This window comes from Oncorhynchus masou, chromosome 2 (assembly GCF_036934945.1).
Source record: "Oncorhynchus masou masou isolate Uvic2021 chromosome 2, UVic_Omas_1.1, whole genome shotgun sequence".
In the NCBI taxonomy this organism is placed as follows: domain Eukaryota; kingdom Metazoa; phylum Chordata; class Actinopteri; order Salmoniformes; family Salmonidae; genus Oncorhynchus; species Oncorhynchus masou.
In genome coordinates, this window is record NC_088213.1 from 19854431 (window position 1) to 19872088 (window position 17658).

The 17658-nt window shown below is 46.3% G+C and overlaps 2 protein-coding genes across 2 annotated transcripts in view; both read left to right on the plus strand.

Moving 5' to 3' along the window:
- Positions 1-4676, plus strand: part of dmxl2 (Dmx-like 2) — a 99514-nt gene extending 94838 nt beyond the window's left edge. The window contains 3 exon segments of the mRNA XM_064989971.1: positions 2075-2161; positions 3581-3702; positions 3777-4676. Coding sequence (XP_064846043.1) covers positions 2075-2161; positions 3581-3702; positions 3777-4539 — 972 coding nt within the window. The 3' untranslated portion in view covers positions 4540-4676.
- Positions 4677-8004: 3328 nt separating this feature from the next.
- On the plus strand, positions 8005-17599 carry dmxl1 (Dmx-like 1). The gene is made up of 6 exons (XM_064989958.1): positions 8005-8159; positions 8527-8604; positions 11279-11370; positions 11468-11520; positions 14990-15207; positions 15454-17599. Exons 1-6 carry the CDS (start codon positions 8034-8036, stop codon positions 15661-15663), a joined length of 777 nt encoding a protein of 258 aa, XP_064846030.1. The 5' UTR covers positions 8005-8033; the 3' UTR covers positions 15664-17599.
- The last annotated feature ends 59 nt before the right edge of the window (positions 17600-17658 follow it).

Consider the following 17658-nt stretch of genomic DNA (forward strand, 5'->3'; position numbering starts at 1 on the left):
AGGGTTTTCCAGAGCTTCACCTCACCATTACTACTCACTAACCCAACACTACCAGGGTCTTCCAGAGCTTCACCTCACCATTACTACTCACTAACCCAACACTACCAGGTTTTCCAGAGCTTCACCTCACCATTACTACTCACAACCCAACACTACCAGGGTTTTCCAGCTTCACCTCACCATTACTACTCACTAACCCAACACTACCAGGGCTTCACCTCACCATTACTACTCACTAACCCAACACTACCAGGGTTTTCCAGAGCTTCACCTCACCATTACTACTCACTAACCCAACACTACCAGGGTTTTCCAGAGCTTCACCTCACCATTACTACTCACTAACCCAACACTACCAGGGTCTTCCAGAAATCACATGTGTAATTCCTGGAATCAGGAAGGAATAAGAATCCGTAATGTAAAAATGTAAGAATTGTAAGAATTTGGGGAAAGTTAGCAGAATTTTGCAACCTTACCTACTACCTAACCTCACTGTCACTAACCCACTAACTCATCACCTCACCCCACTGACATGGTCTGTCACTAACCCACTACCTCATCACCTCACCCCACTGTCTGTCACTAACCCACTACCTCATCACCTCATCCCACTGTCTGTCACTAACCCACTACCTCATCACCTCACCCCACTGTCTGTCACTAACCCACTACCTCATCACCTCACCCCACTGACATGGTCTGTCACTAACCCACTACCTCATCACCTCAACCCACTGTCTGTCACTAACCCACTACCTCATCACCTCCCTGTCACTAACCCACTACCTCATCACCTCCCTGTCACTAACCCACTACCTCATCACCTCACTGTCACAAACCCACTACCTCATCACCTCACTGTCACAAACCCACTACCTCATCACCTCACTGTCACAAACCCACTACCTCATCACCTCACTGTCACTAACCCACTACCTCATCACCTGACCGCACTGTCACTAACCCACTACCTCATTACATCACCTCACCACACTGACACGGTCTGTCTCTACCCCCACTAACACACTGACACGGTCTGTCTCTACCCCCACTAACACACTGACACGGTCTGTCTCTACCCCCACTAACACACTGACACGGTCTGTCTCTACCCCCACTAACACACTGACACGGTCTGTCTCTACCCCCACTAACACACTGACACGGTCTGTCTCTACCCCCACTAACACACTGACACGGTCTGTCTCTACCCCCACTAACACACGGTCTGTCTCTCCCCCCACTAACACACGGTCTGTCTCTACCCCCACTAACACACGGTCTGTCTCTACCCCCACTAACACACGGTCTGTCTCTACCCCCACTAACACAAGGTCTGTCTCTACCCCCACTAACACACTGACACGGTCTGTCTCTCCCCCCACTAACACACGGTCTGTCTCTCCCCCCACTAACACGCGGTCTGTCTCACCCCCACTAACACGGTCTGTCTCTACCCCCACTAACACACGGTCTGTCTCTCCCCCCACTAACACAAGGTCTGTCTCTACCCCCACTAACACGCGGTCTGTCTCTACCCCCACTAACACGCGGTCTGTCTCTACCCCCACTAACACGGGGTCTGTCTCTACCCCCACTAACACGCGGTCTGTCTCTACCCCCACTAACACGCGGTCTGTCTCTACCCCCACTAACACGCGGTCTGTCTCTACCCCCACTAACACGCGGTCTGTCTCTACCCCCACTAACACGCGGTCTGTCTCTGTCTGGTCATTCCTTCTATAGCTGGGCCTAAAGTCTCTCATTCTTCTGCTGCTGGACCCATTCTTCATCTCTTCCTTAATACTATCATCCCCTCTGTAATAATGTCTTATTCCAGCCCCTCTTCCAGCTCTGTCAGAGAGGTGTCACATGGACCTAACCTGCATGTTCTCTCTGAGTGCTCACTGTGTCACTGCTGTGTGTGGCTGTGTGTCAGTGTAGGGGTGTTGTGATAGCGTGTGGCTGTGTGTGTATGTAACAGGTGTGTATGCTAAGACATTTTGTGTCTGTGTACAGTATGTATGTACCAGGTGTACTAAATGATGGAGGGTGCTGTGATAATGTGTTCCAGGTGGAGGGAGACTTAGGCTACCCAGGAAGGAATGCTAAGATCATCCACAAGGAGTCTGACATCATCATGGCCTTCGCCATCAACAGGGTGAGAGACCTCTGCAGTGCACACAGACACCCACACACAAAGCTTTCCCATTTGATGAACATGGCACCTGAATGTCAAACTACGTCAGGTTTTCGAGTCCGACACCATAGAGATAAATGAGTAGAGTGGATTCCATTAGACTGGCCAATAAGGCCACCAGTTAACATATAACAGTCTAAGCCCAGTCTAATTTTATACTTTTTTTACATCTATTTAATCCCTTATTTTTGTCACTAAACAGTCTCCATATATACTTCCATAAATGATTTTAAACTGGTATCGGGGGACCTTCAGACTGGACTTGTGAGACCTGTGGACGTCCTAGAGCAGAACAGCCCATGTATACGTGTTCCTGAGAGTCTCACCTTTACACAGATCAGTGTTTAGCCCAAACTGTTGGGACCCTACAGACAGACGTTGGCAGATCGGCAGTATGGGCTTCAGACCAGTCCCAAGACGCTTGTGGGGGTCGTAGAGCAAAACGGAGAACACCATCGTGTTCCTGAGAGTCTCCTCCGTAAAGGGATTTTTGTCCAAACCGTTCCGTCACTACAGACGATTCTGTGAGAGTACCGATTTTTGGATGTCTCATGGTCTGACAAACACTGCTCTAGCTCTGTCACCTTTCACCCCGAATGCAGAAGTGTTACATAGGCAGATGCGGTGGATTGAGACACATCCAATGCAAAAGAAATGAGATCTGTAACTTAAACTGATGGATTTTTGTATTCTGCTAAATAGATTTCCACATGGGCGTGGACATCAGCCTTAGGGGGGTTAACACACAGTTCACCACATCTAAATGTTTCTGTACGTTAGAATGTCTCTACTCATTCAGATGATGTGGTATACATTTACTGGCCTCTCTTTTCTCCCTTCCTCCCCCCTCTTCTCTCCCTTCCTCCCCCTCTTCTCTCCCTTCCTCCCCCCTCTTCTCTCCCTTCCTCCCCCCTCTTCTCTCCCTTCCTCCCCCCTCTTCTCTCCCTTCCTCCCCCCTCTTCTCTCCCTTCCTCCCCCCTCTTCTCTCCCTTCCTCCCCCTCTTCTCTCCCTTCCTCCCCCCTCTTCTCTCCCTTCCTCCCCCCTCTTCTCTCCCTTCCTCCCCCCTCTTCTCTCCCTTCCTCCCCCCTCTTCTCTCCCTTCCCCCCCCTCTTCTCCCCTCTTCTCCCCCCTCTTCTCTCCCCCCCCCCTCTTCTCTCCCTTCCCCTCTTCTCTCCCCCCTCTTCTCTCACTTCCTCCCCCCTCTTCTCTCCCTCCCTCTTCTCTCACTTCCTCCCCCTCTTCTCTCCCTCCCTCTTCTCTCACTTCCTCCCCCTCTTCTCTCCCTCCCTCCCCCCCTCTCTCCCCTTCTCTCCCTCCCTCCCCTCTCTCCTCCCCCCTCTCTTCTCCCCCTCTCTCCCCCCTCTCTCCTCCCCTTCCAGGCTAACACCAATGAGATAGTGCTGGCGTCCACTCACGACGTGCAGGAGGTTGATGTGTCCACTCTGTTAGCTGCTCAGCCCTACACCTGGATAGGAGAGGACTTTGACAAGGAGTCACACAGGTCAGTACACTGTTACACACACATACACATATACACATATACATACATTGTGTTGGACTTCTTTCTCTCCTCAGTTCTGATGACGTGGACTACCGTTCTTCCCACACTAACGTTGCCCAGGCCTCCTCTACTCCGTCGCACTTCAACCCCAAAGACATGGCAGCCTCTGCATCCATGCCCTGGCTGGGGAGTGGGCAGACCAGCATGGGTGCTAGTGTGGTACGACACACAAACATCCTCCACTCACTCACACACTCACAAAACATCCTCCACTCACTCACTCACACACTCACTCACTCACACACACACAAAACATCCTCCACTCACTCACACACAAAACATCCTACACACAGAAAACATCCTCCACTCACTCACACACAAAACATCCTAAACACACAAAACATCCTCCACTCACTCACACACAAAACATCCTACACACAGCAAACATCCTCCACTCACTCACACACAAAACATCCTACACACACAAAACATCCTCCACTCACACATTCACTCACACACAAAACATCCTACACACACACAACATCCTCCACTCACTCACACACACACACACACAAAACATCCTACACACACAAAATATCCTCCACTCACACATTCACTCACACACAAAACATCCCACAGACACAAAACATCCTCCACTCACTCACTCACACATACACACAAAACATCCACTCACTCACTCACTCACTCACTCACTCACTCACTCACTCACTCACACATACACACACAAAACATCCTCCACTCACTCACACATTCACTCACACATACACACACAAAACATCCTCCACTCACTCACACACACACAGATGCATAGTATAATCATACACACAGATGCATAGTATAATCACACAGACACACACACACATACACACAGTGTGTGTATATAAATATGTTTGGGGTCACTTAAACATTTCCTTGTTTTTGAAAGAAAAGCACATTTCTTTGTCCATTAAAATAACATCAAATTGATCAGAAATACAGTGTTAATGTTGTAAATGATTATTGTAGCTGGAAACGGCTGATTTTTAATGGAATATCTACATAGGCGCACAGAGACCCATTATCAGCAACCATCACTCCTGTGTTCCAATGGCACGTTGTGTTAGCTAATCCAAGTTTATCATGTTAAAATACTAATTTATCATTAGAAACCCTTTTACAATTATGTTAGCGCAGCTGAAAACTGTGTTGCTGATTAAAGAAGCAATACAACTGGTCTTCTTTAGACTAGTTGAGTATCAGGAGCATCAGCATTTGTGGGTTTGATTACAGGCTAAAAATGTCCAGAAGCAAATGACTTTCTTCTGAAACTCGTCAGTCTATTCTTGTTCTGAGAAATGAAGGCTATTCCGTGGGCCAGCATCCCGGAATCGCCTCTCCACTGTTGGCATTGAGACTGGTGTTTTGCGGGTACTATTTAATGACGCTTCCAGTTGAGGACTTGTGTGGTGTCTGTTTCTCAAACTAGACACTTGAATGTACTTGTCCTCTTGCTCAGTTGTGCACCGGGGCCTCCCACTCCTCTTTCTGTTCTGGTTAGGGCCAGTTTGCGCGGTTCTGTGAAGGGAGTAGTACACAACATTGTATGAGATCTTCAGTTCCTTGGCAATTTCTCGCATGGTATAGCCTTCATTTCTCAGAACAAGAATAAACTGACGAGTTTCAGAAGAAAGTTATTTGTTTCTGGACATTTTGAGCTGGGAAATAAAACCCACTAATTCTGGATCTCCAGATACTCAACTAGTCTAAAGAAGGCCAGTTGGATTGCTTCTTTAATTAGAACAGTTTTCAGCTGTGCTAACATAATTGCGAAATGGTTTTCTAATGATCAATTAGCCTTTTAAAATGATAAACTTGGATTAGCTAACACAACGTGCCATTGGAACACAGGAGTGATAGTTGCTGATAATGGGCCTCTGTACGCCTATGTAGATATTCCATACAAAATCAACGGTTTCCAGCAACAATAGTCATTTACAACATTAACAATGTCTACTCTGTAATTCTGATCAATTTGATGTTATTTTAATGGACAACAAAATATGCTTTTCTTTCAAAAACAAGGACATTTCTAAGTGACCCCAAACTTTTGACATTTTAGTTGAATGCATTGTTGGACCACTGACTAGGTACAGTATCTCCTTTCCTCCTTTCCATTTACTTGGACCTTGTCAGTGCAGTATAGTCCGGTGAGAGAGGTAGTAGTCTGTACTGACCTGTAGAGGGACACAGTACTCAGGAGTCAAACCTCTGTCCCAGCCTGTCTGGCTCACAGCTCACCACTCTAAACTCAAGGTCCTGTCTGTTTATTATGAAAACCCCTTCCTATTGTCTCTCCCCACACTGCTCTGGTGTCATAGGAAATATGTGCAGCAGTACCTAGCAGAACTCATCAGTACAGTAAGACAATACGGTTTAAAGCAAGCAGACAAACGTTCTTCTTTTAATGTCAGAAGTCATTGTCTCACCCTATTCCTCGCTCGCTGTGTCTGAACTGAGGCCCGCTAGCTGGACCTAGTCAGTCCAGTGAATATGGACTCTGCTTTATCTATCTCAGGCCAAACAGACAGAGAGTTGAGGACTAAACAGGCTGGTAGATGAGTCTATGTTACCAGAGATAGGCAGTGTGTGTGTTTGTATGGGAGAGTATCAACACACAGATACCCAGCTCTCACAGTGTCTCCTCGGCTGCCCAAGGTACAGGCCTGCGTCACCGCATCACCACTTCTCAAGTATGTCCCCATTCAAGGGATAATTCTTCATGCTACAGTCAATATGGAGTACCTTGTACCAGAAGTATAAATATGTCCTATTCTAGGGATAATTCTTCATGCTACAGTCAATATGGAGTACCTTGTACCAGAAGTATAAATATGTCCTATTCTCAATATGGGGATAATTCTTACCAGAATGTCCCTACAGTCAATATGGAGTACCTTGTACCAGAAGTATAAATATGTCCTATTCTAGGGATAATTCTTCATGCTACAGTCAATATGGAGTACCTTGTACCAGAAGTATAAATATGTCCCATTCAAGGGATAATTCTTCATGCTACAGTCAATATGGAGTACCTTGTACCAGAAGTATAAAAATAGGTTTCAAATGAAGTTTGGTATAATTATTTCATGCTGTTTTTCAGATTATGAAGATGATGAACCTTGAAAAGAAGTGAATGATGTTCTTTTCAGTTTATGAAGGTGATCATCTTGTATAAGTACCAGACACTACAGTTCAAAGAAATGTCCTAGTTGATATAGGTCCTACAGTTAGATGATGAATCCCACATTAGAGTGATGTATTAGGTATGTAGAGTAGTTTTACAGTATGAACTACTAAAATAAAGTTATGCACACTAGGTTATTCTGGCCTGTATCACTACAGGTTATATACTGTATGCCACTACTAGGTTATATACAGTATCACTACTAGGTTATATACAGTATCACTAAGTTATATACAGTATGTCCTAGGTTACTACAGTAAGTCACTACTAGGTTATATACAGTATGCCACTACTAGGTTATATACAGTATGCCACTACTAGGTTATATACAGGTATGCCACTACTAGGTTATATGTATGCCACTACTAGGTTATATTGTATGCCACTACTAGGTTTATAGGTATGCCACTACTAGGTTATATACGGTATGCCACTACTAGGTTATATACGGTATGCCACTACTAGGTTATATACAGTATGCCACTACTAGGTTATATACGGTATGCCACTACTAGGTTATATACGGTATGCCACTACTAGGTTATATACAGTATGCCACTACTAGGTTATATACAGTATGCCACTACTAGGTTATATACAGTATGCCACTACTAGGTTATATACAGTATGCCACTACTAGGTTATATACAGTATGCCACTACTAGGTTATATACGGTATGCCACTACTAGGTTATATACAGTATGCCACTACTAGGTTATATACAGTATGCCACTACTAGGTTATATACGGTATGCCACTACTAGGTTATATACAGTATGCCACTACTAGGTTATATACAGTATGCCACTACTAGGTTATATACAGTATGTCACTACTAGGTTATATACAGTATGCCACTACTAGGTTATATACAGTATGCCACTACTAGGTTATATACAGTATGTCACTACTAGGTTATATACAGTATGCCACTACTAGGTTATATACAGTATGCCACTACTAGGTTATATACAGTATGTGTACTATACAGCATACTGACGGCATGTACACAACACTGTTTGAATGACGGGTCTGTTCCTTCAAACGGGAATTTCAAACATTTCCTAATGTGTCTGTGTATTAGATATGACTGGGGCTCAGGACGGCAGTGTCCGTATGTTTGAGTGGAACAGGCCACAGCAACTCATCTGCTTCAGACAGGCAGGCAATGCCAGAGTCACACGCCTCTACTTCAACTCACAGGGAAACAAGGTCCACACACAACACACACACACACACACAGACAACAATACTATTTCTCATCCTCAGTATTATGATTGTGCTGATCTCTCTGTGTTGGTCTATCTGTCTGTCTCTGTCTCTCTCTGTGTGTCTCTTTGTCTGTCTGTCTCTCTGTCTGTCTCGCTCTGTCTTTCTCTCTGTCTGTCTCTTGCTATTTCTCTGTCTCGCTATCTCTCTCTGTCTCTCTCTCCACGTCTCTCTCCCTCTGTCTGTCTCTCTGTCTGTCTCTCTGTCTCTGTCTCTGTCTCTCTCTCTCTCTCTGTCTCTCTCTCTCTCTCTCTCTGTCTCTGTCTCTCTCTCTCTCTCTTTCTGTCTCTTTCTGTCTCTGTCTCTGCAGTGTGGTGTATCAGATGGAGAAGGCTTCCTCAGTCTGTGGCAGGTCAACCAGACCTCCTCCAACCCCAAGCCCTACGTGGTACGTAACACACACACACACACACTGGTGTTGAAGGATTAGGGATGGGGGTTTTACAGAGGGTGGGAGAGTGAGTGGGCGTGTGTGAGTGATAGAGTGATTGATTTCCTCTGTCTGCTTGGCTGAGCAGCCTTCTATCTCCCTTCCTCTCTCGCTCGGTCTGACTCCCCCTCTCTGTTCTTTCTCTCCCCCCTCTCTCTGTCTCGCTCTCTTTTTTGCTCTCTCTCTTTCGCTCTCAATCTCCCTCTCTGTCTCTGTCTCTCTCGCGGTCTCTGTCTCTTTCCCTCTCTCTCTCTCATTCTCAGTCTCTGTTCTTTTCCCTCTCTCTCTCTGTCTCTCTCTCGGTTTCTGTCTCTTTCCCCTCTCTCTCGTTCCCTCTCTCTCGCTCATTCTCGGTATCTGTCTCTTTCCCTCTCTCTGACTCACTCTCTCTCTCTGTGTCTCGCTCTCTCTTTTGCTCTCTCTCTATCTTTTGCTCTCTCTCTTTCGCTTTCTCTCACGATCTCCGACTCTCTCTCGGGCTCTGTCTCTTTCCCTCTCTCTCTCTGTCTCTCTCTCGGGCTCTGTCTCTTTCCCTCTCTCTCTCGGTCTCTGTCTCTTTCCCTCTCTCTCTCTCGGTCTCTGTCTCTTTCTCTCTCTGTCTCTCTCGGGCTCTGTCTTTTTCCCTCTCTCTCTCTGACTCACTCTCTCTCGGTCTCTGTCTCTTTCCCTCTCACACGATCTCCCTCTCTCTCTCTGACTAACTCTCTCTCGGGCTCTGTCTCTTTCCCCCTCTCTCTCTGACTCTCTCGGGCTCTGTCTCTTTTCCTCTCCCTCTCGGTCTCGGTCTCTTTCCCTCTCTCTCTCGGTCTCTGTCTCTTTCCATCTCTCTCTCTGACTCTCTCTCGGGCTCTGTCTCTTTCCATCTCTCTCTCTGACTCTCTCTCGGGCTCTGTCTCTTTCCCTCTCTCTCTCGGTCTCTGTCTCTTTCCATCTCTCTCTCTGACTCTCTCTCGGGCTCTGTCTCTTTCCATCTCTCTCTCTGACTCTCTCTCGGGCTCTGTCTCTTTCCATCTCTCTCTGACTCTCTCTCGGGCTCTGTCTCTTTCCCTCTCTCTCTCGGTCTCTGTCTCTCTCCCTCTCTCTCTCTGTCTCTCTCTCGGGCTCTGTCTCTTTCCCTCTCTCTCTCGGTCTCTGTCTCTTTCCCTCTCTCTCTCTGTCTCTCTCTCGGGCTCTGTCTCTTTCCCTCTCTCTCTCGGTCTCTGTCTCTTTCCCTCTCTCTCTCGGTCTCTCTCTCTTTCCCTCTCTCTCTCTGTCTCTCTCTCGGGCTCTGTCTCTTTCCCTCTCTCTCTCGGTCTCTGTCTCTTTCCCCCTCTCTCTCTGTCTCTCTCTCGGGCTCTGTCTTTTTCCCTCTCTCTCTCTGACTCACTCTCTCTCGGTCTCTGTCTCTTTCCCTCTCACACGATCTCCCTCTCTCTCTCTGACTAACTCTCTCTCGGGCTCTGTCTCTTTCCCCCTCTCTCTCTGACTCTCTCGGGCTCTGTCTCTTTTCCTCTCCCTCTCGGTCTCGGTCTCTTTCCCTCTCTCTCTCGGTCTCTGTCTCTTTCCCTCTCTCTCTCTGTCTCTCTCTCGGGCTCTGTCTCTTTCTCTCTTTCCCTCTCTCTCTCGGTCTCTGTCTCTTTCCCCCTCTCTCTCTGTCTCTCTCTCGGGCTTTGTCTCTTTCCCTCTCTCTCTCTGACTCACTCTCTCTCGGTCTCTGTCTCTTTCCCTCTCACACGATCTCCCTCTCTCTCTCTGACTAACTCTCTCTCGGGCTCTGTCTCTTTCCCTCTCTCTCTCTGTCTCTCTCTCGGGCTCTGTCTCTTTCCCTCTCTCTCTCGGTCTCTGTCTCTTTCCCCCTCTCTGTCTCTCTCTCGGGCTCTGTCTCTTTCCCTCTCTCTCTCTGACTCACTCTCTCTCGGTCTCTGTCTCTTTCCCTCTCACACGATCTCCCTCTCTCTCTCTGACTAACTCTCTCGGGCTCTGTCTCTTTCCCCCTCTCTCTCTCTCTCTCTCGGTCTCTGTCTCTTTCCCTCTCACACGATCTCCCTCTCTCTCTCTGACTAACTCTCTCGGGCTCTGTCTCTTTCCCCCTCTCTCTCTGTCTCTCTCTCTCTCTCTCGGTCTCTGTCTCTTTCCCTCTCACACGATCTCCCTCTCTCTCTCTGACTAACTCTCTCTCGGGCTCTGTCTCTTTCCCTCTCTCGCTCTGTCTCTCTCTCGGGCTCTGTCTCTTTCCCCCTCTCTCTCTGTCTCTCTCTCGGGCTCTGTCTCTTTCCCTCTCTCTCTCTGACTCACTCTGTCTGTCTCTTTCCCTCTCTGACTCACTCTCTCTCTGTCTCGCTCTCTCTTTTGCTCTCTCTCTGTCTCGCTCTCTCTTTTGCTCTCTCTCTTTCGCTTTCTCTCACGATCTCCTCTCTCTCTCTCTCGGGCTCTGTCTCTTTCCCTCTCTCTCTCTGACTCTCTCTCGGGCTCTGTCTCTCTCTCTGACTCACTCTCTCTCTGTCTCGCTCTCTCTTTTGCTCTCTCTCTTTCGCTTTCTCTCTCGATCTCCCTCTCTCTCTCTCTCGGGCTCTGTCTCTTTCCATCTCTCTCTCTGACTAACTCTCTCTCGGTCTCTGTCTCTTTCCCTCTCTCTCTCTCTGTCTCTCTGTAGAGTTGGCAGTGTCACTCTAAGACCTGTGGTGATTTTGCCTTCATCACTTCCTCCAGTCTCATTGCAACGGCAGGACAGTCCAACGACAGCAGGTCAGTATCAACATTACATATCAAAACTACACCAGTCACAATACTGTCATAATAGTAACTCCAATGACTGAAACTATTTTCTCATTTTCTCCTCCAGAAATGTCTGCCTGTGGGACACTCTTATTTCACCTAGTAACGCCATGGTACATGGTAAGATTTAGTTGTCATTTCAGTCCACCAGAAATTAACATGCAAAGTTACCACAGCAGATAAAACCAGTCAAATGAACTAGTTAGATGCCACAATTGTGTCTCCATTACATGAAAGATTAGGTGACCGATCAAATTTTGACCTGATCAAGCAAAGTAGAGGAGAGTGGGGTAAGTTAGGACATTTTTTACATTCAGCATCACTCCGTCAAGGGAAATATAGACTTCTTTTTAACAAAGATATTTAAGCAATAAGGCATGAGAACTCTGGGAGTATTGTGTGAACTCCAGACTAAGGGCTGTTCTTAGGCCAGAGGTGAAGAATGTAGCTAGCAGAGGTTCAATGATAACTCCAGACTAAGGGCTGTTCTTAGGCCAGAGGTGAAGAATGTAGCTAGCAGAGGTTCAATGATAACTCCAGACTAAGGGCTGTTCTTAGGCCAGAGGTGAAGAATGTAGCTAGCAGAGGTTCAATGATAACGAGAGACTAAGGGCTGTTCTTAGGCCAGAGGTGAAGAATGTAGCTAGCAGAGGTTCAATGATAACTCCAGACTAAGGGCTGTTCTTAGGCCAGAGGTGAAGAATGTAGCTAGCAGAGGTTCAATGATAACTCCAGACTAAGGGCTGTTCTTAGGCCAGAGGTGAAGAATGTAGCTAGCAGAGGTTCAATGATAACGAGAGACTAAGGGCTGTTCTTAGGCCAGAGGTGAAGAATGTAGCTAGCAGAGGTTCAATGATAACGAGAGACTAAGGGCTGTTCTTAGGCCAGAGGTGAAGAATGTAGCTAGCAGAGGTTCAATGATAACTCCAGACTAAGGGCTGTTCTTAGGCCAGAAGTGAAGAATGTAGCTAGCAGAGGTTCAATGATAACGAGAGACAAGAACTTCAATAAATAATGATTTAATAAGTAATTTATAAATAGGCAACCAGAACTGGATGTTTGTATTTGTATTTATTAAGGATTCCCATGAGTTCCTGCCAAGGCAGCAGTTACTCTTCCAGGGGTCCATTAGTTCCTGCCAAGGCAGCAGCTACTCTTCCTGGGGTCCATTAGTTCCTGCCAAGGCAGCAGTTACTCTTCCTGTGGTCCATTAGTTCCTGTCAAGGCAGAAGCTACTCTTCCTGGGGTCCATTAGTTCCTGCCAAGGCAGCAGCTACTCTTCCTGGGGTCCATTAGTTCCTGCCAAGACAGCAGTTACTCTTCCTGGGGTCCATTAGTTCCTGCCAAGACAGCAGCTACTCTTCCTGGGGTCCATTAGTTCCTGCCAAGACAGCAGCTACTCTTCCTGGGGTCCATTAGTTCCTGTCAAGGCAGCAGCTACTCTTACTGGGGTCCATTAGTTCCTGCCAAGGCAGCAGCTATTCTTCTTGTGGTCCATTACTTCCTGTCAAGGCAGAAGCTACTCTTCCTGGGGTTCATTAGTTCCTGCCAAGGCATCAGCTACTCTTCATGGGGTCCATTCGTTCCTGCCAAGGCATCAGCTACTCTTCATGGGGTCCATTCATTCCTGCCAAGGCATCAGCTACTCTTCATGGGGTCCATTAGTTCCTGCTAAGGCATCAGCTACTCTTCATTGGGTCCATTAGTTACTGCTAAGTTAGCAGCTACTCTTCCTGGGGTCCATTAGTTCCTGCCAAGACAGCAGCTACTCTTACTGGGGTCCATTAGTTCCTGCTAAGTTAGCAGCTACTCTTCCTGGGGTCCATTAGTTCCTGCCAAGGCAGCAACTACTCTTCCTGGGGGTCCATTAGTTCCTGCCAAGGCAGCAACTACTCTTCCTGGAGTCCATTAGTTCCTGCCAAGGCAGCAGCTACTCTTCCTGGAGTCCATTAGTTCCTGTCAAGGCAGCAGCTACTCTTCCTGGGGTCCATTAGTTCCTGCCAAGGCAGCAGCTACTCTTCCTGGAGTCCATTAGTTCCTGCCAAGGCAGCAGCTACTCTTCCTGTGGTCCAGTAACATTAAGGCAGTTGTTGTTGTGTATCCCTGGGAATAATCCGAATTTATGTAAAACATTACAGTTTTGAAAACATAGCTTGGCCCAAAAAAAGTGGTCTCCCGTTTATGGGGTAAGTTGAGCGTAGGAACAGGGTAAGTTGAGCGTAGGAACAGGGTAAGTTGAGCGTAGGAACAGGGTAAGTTGAGCGTAGGAACGGGGTAAGTTGAGCGTAGGAACGGGCTAAGTTGAGCGTAGGAACGGGGTAAGTTGAGCGTAGGAACGGGGTAAGTTGAGCGTAGGAACGGGGTAAGTTGAGCGTAGGAACGGGGTAAGTTGAGCGTAGGAACGGGGTAAGTTGAGCGTAGGAACGGGGTAAGTTGAGCGTAGGAACGGGGTAAGTTGAGCGTAGGAACGGGGTAAGTTGAGCGTAGGAACGGGGTAAGTTGAGCGTAGGAACGGGGTAAGTTGAGCGTAGGAACGGGGTAAGTTGAGCGTAGGAACGGGGTAAAGTTGAGCGTAGGAACGGGGTAAGTTGAGCCTGGGAACGGGGTAAGTTGAGCCTGGGAACGGGGTAAGTTGAGCCTGGGAACGGGGTAAGTTGAGCCTGGGAACGGGGTAAGTTGAGCGTAGGAACGGGGTAAGTTGAGCGTAGGAACGGGGTAAGTTGAGCGTAGGAACGGGGTAAGTTGAGCGTAGGAAGAGGGTAAGTTGAGCGTAGGAACAGGGTAAGTTGAGCGTAGGAAAGAGGGTAAGTTGAGCGTAGGAAGAGGGTAAGTTGAGCGTAGGAACAGGGTAAGTTGAGCGTAGGAACAGGGTAAGTTGAGCGTAGGAAAGAGGGTAAGTTGAGCGTAGGAACAGGGTAAGTTGAGCGTAGGAAGAGGGTAAGTTGAGCTGCCTACACATTTCTGTACGTATTTAAACTATGTCTGTCTTTATTTCTGATCACAATTCATCACAATGTCTTGTTTGTCTTTGAATCATTCTAAGCATCTGTAAACACGGGTTAACACCTTCTTTGTAGTGGTTTGAACACATTTACCTAATATCCCAGATACTACCTCGCACTACACCTGGAAATAAAACACTTCATGTTGCTCAACTTGCCATTGGCTCAACTTATCCCATTCGCTCATCTTACCCCAAGGCCAACATTTGACTATATTAGCCCACACAGATACAAGGATGCACTTTCATGATAGGTTTAGGTCCTCATATGGAAGCTTATACAGAGCCCTACTGATGTATAGAGCAATATTTAAATGATCTACTTTAGTTTAGATACAAGCGTCAGGACCTCCAACACAATTCATTTGACTTTAGTGAAAATGCGCTTTTTTATGACCTTGCTTACCACTTTTTCACAGACCCCATGAAATGATGTCCTCTTCCTAAATGTTTGGTCAAATTATACATTTTGTTTATGCTTTCCTCGAAACAAGGGCTGGCTCAACATACCGTTTGGTTCAACTTACCCCACTGTCCCCTGTATTAGTGTTGTCACTCATAAGTCATAGTTGTGATCTGTCTCTCCAGCCTTCCCGTGCCATGAGAACGGTGCGACGGTGTTGCAGTACGCTCCCAAGCAGCAGCTGCTGATCTCGGGGGGCAGGAAGGGCTTTGTGTGTGTGTTTGACATCCGACAGAGACAGCTGCTACACACCTTCCAGGCCCACGACTCAGCCGTCAAAGCCCTGGCGCTCGACACCTCCGAAGACTTCTTCGTAACCGGCTCGGCTGAGGGGAACATGAAGGTGATTTTCCTTATTACTTTGTAAAGAGGAAAATGGAATAAGAATCTTCCTAAATTGAAATGGAATGGTTCCCAACCCTGTCAACCATTAATCTGTGCTCTCCAGCTGTATTTCAATGACCAAATGTGTGTAAAAATGTATGTAAGTCACAGGATTGATCTGTGAAAGACATCATGTAATTCCATGAATGTATTGGTCAGTGCCTTTCTCTTTACCTCTTTCACTCCCCCTCTCCTTCTCCTCCAGGTGTGGAAGCTGGCAGGCCATGGCCTCATGCACTCGTTTAGCACAGAGCATGCCAAGCAGTCCATCTTCCGGAACATCGGAGCAGGTGTCATGCAGGTGGAGACCCGCCCCGGCAACCGCATATTCACCTGCGGCGCCGACGGAACCCTCAAGATGAGGGTTCTACCCGACCGCTACAACATCCCCTCTAGCATCTTCGACATTCTGTAGACCCCAAACCACTTCCTGTACTGTCTGTAGAGAGGTCATCTGATTGGTTAGTGGTTGAACGTTGAAACGATAACCAAACTTTCACTTGAATATTCAACATCTTGTAGAAACGTAAATACCTGGAAGGGGTATGTCTAAATGGCGGTGGATAGGAAGGAGTAAGTTGAAAGATTAACCAAACTTTCTTTCACTAGTATAACATTGTGTAGAGAGACGAAGAGAGATCGGGGTAAAGGTTTACAGATAGATCACTGAGTATTTTACACTGCTGGATAGGCTAGTTGAGAGGGCTCTAATGATATGTGTGACGTAGAGGTGAAAGGTTGAGAGATGACCAAGGTTTCAGCAGCTTTGAGAGAGCAACAGAGAGTGTACGGTACGGTATGACTTTACCTAGAGGAAATCGTATCAGAAAAGTTCAATTGAGCTGTGAATATTTTTTTCTTTCCCAAAGCCTAAAAGTGTGTATTAAAACGTAAAGCAACAGGTTCCATACTTGATTTTAACAGTTAGATTTCCTGTCATTTTAAAAGCGGCTGCTGGACGTTTACGAGTGTGTCAGTCCATATGAAAGCTATGCATGACTTCCTGTTCTCGTTTTAAGCGGTGCAATCACATGGTTTATTGATATGATAGTGCTCTGTACAAGTGCTCAAACTCTTCAAAAGTGTGTATCTGTTGTCATTTTGTGCCCATAAGCTGAAAACCTCTTAGCATCTACATTCACCATCACTGTGGTTCCTTTAGTCAGTCAGTCAGTGGTCTGGTGTGACTCTGAAGTTGTTGGATCTGCATTTTGTTGAAATGGTTTCATCCTCTTCATCCCCTGGCTAATCTCACTGTTAATGACAACGTTTAATGGCACACTATCCCCATAGTGACCCCATCCCATAACACTGGCTGCCCAGTGACTCGCTAGCCTACTCCATCGATTGATCTATGGATTGATTGAGCCTAGCAGCTATGTGATCACACCTCTCTGTATCTGCCACCCGCCTGCCGTCAAAAGCCTGTTTGTGCGGCAGCAGCGGCCTCACTGCTACAACCTTGTGTTTGGAAGATGGTGTGTTTTGATCCTGTGACTGTGTGTAGTCTATATGTCTCATCTGTCTGTCCCCCCCCTTGAGAAGAAAGAAACACATGGGGTCTGTTATGTTCTGTATGGGTCTGTTATCTTCTGTTATATTCTGTATGGGTCTGTTATGTTCTGTATGGGTCTGTTATGTTCTGTATGGGTCTGTTATGTTCTGTATGGGTCTGTTATGTTCTGTATGGGTCTGTTATGTTCTGTATGGGTCTTATGTTATGTTATATTCTGTATGGTTCTGTTATATTCTGTATGGGTCTGTTAAGTTCTGTATGGGTCTTATGTTCTGTATGGGTCTGTTTTTGCACAAACATTTTCTTTTTTGTTGTTGAACTATTTACCTATTTGTTTTTGGTTGGTGGGATGTTTCTTTGCAGGCTGTTGTTATTTGTGTTGGACTTTTTGCCTTTTACGTTAGGAATGTAAGGGGTTAATACTGTATTTTACTGGGACATAGTGCAACATGGCATAGGTTTGTGTTTGGTGATTCTACTGTAATGTATTGGTTTTACTAACCTTATTGAATAGATATTTGCACTCAAATCTGGGGACACTAAAAGTTTATTTCAAAACGAATAGGCTATGGGAAGAACAAATAAACTACTGTTATATACAAATGAATGTCTGGCTGTATTTGGCCTAGTAGTAAAAAGTTAAATAGTTTTAATATATACATATATGAAATACCACAGCAGCTTGTACAAACATGAAAGCATTTTACTTAATTTTTTGTTTTGTATCATACTGGCTGGATTAGTTGTATCTTTTGTTAAATGTTTGTATTGTTTTTATTATTATACGTATTATTATTAAACAGATTTGTGTTTCCTTCCCTCCATCTGGGGACCACGTCTGATCTCTGACATCCATGTTTACATATTCTACCTTCTGTCGTGTCTAATGTTAGT

Bases quoted from the DNA above. Each gene is read 5' to 3' on its own strand.
- dmxl1 (XM_064989958.1), top strand. From the start codon at position 8,034: ATGACTGGGGCTCAGGACGGCAGTGTCCGTATGTTTGAGTGGAACAGG. The intron at 8,160-8,526 runs GTCCACACACAA...CTGTCTCTGCAG, and splicing joins TCAACTCACAGGGAAACAAG to TGTGGTGTATCAGATGGAGA. The intron at 15,208-15,453 runs GTGATTTTCCTT...CTTCTCCTCCAG, and splicing joins CGGCTGAGGGGAACATGAAG to GTGTGGAAGCTGGCAGGCCA.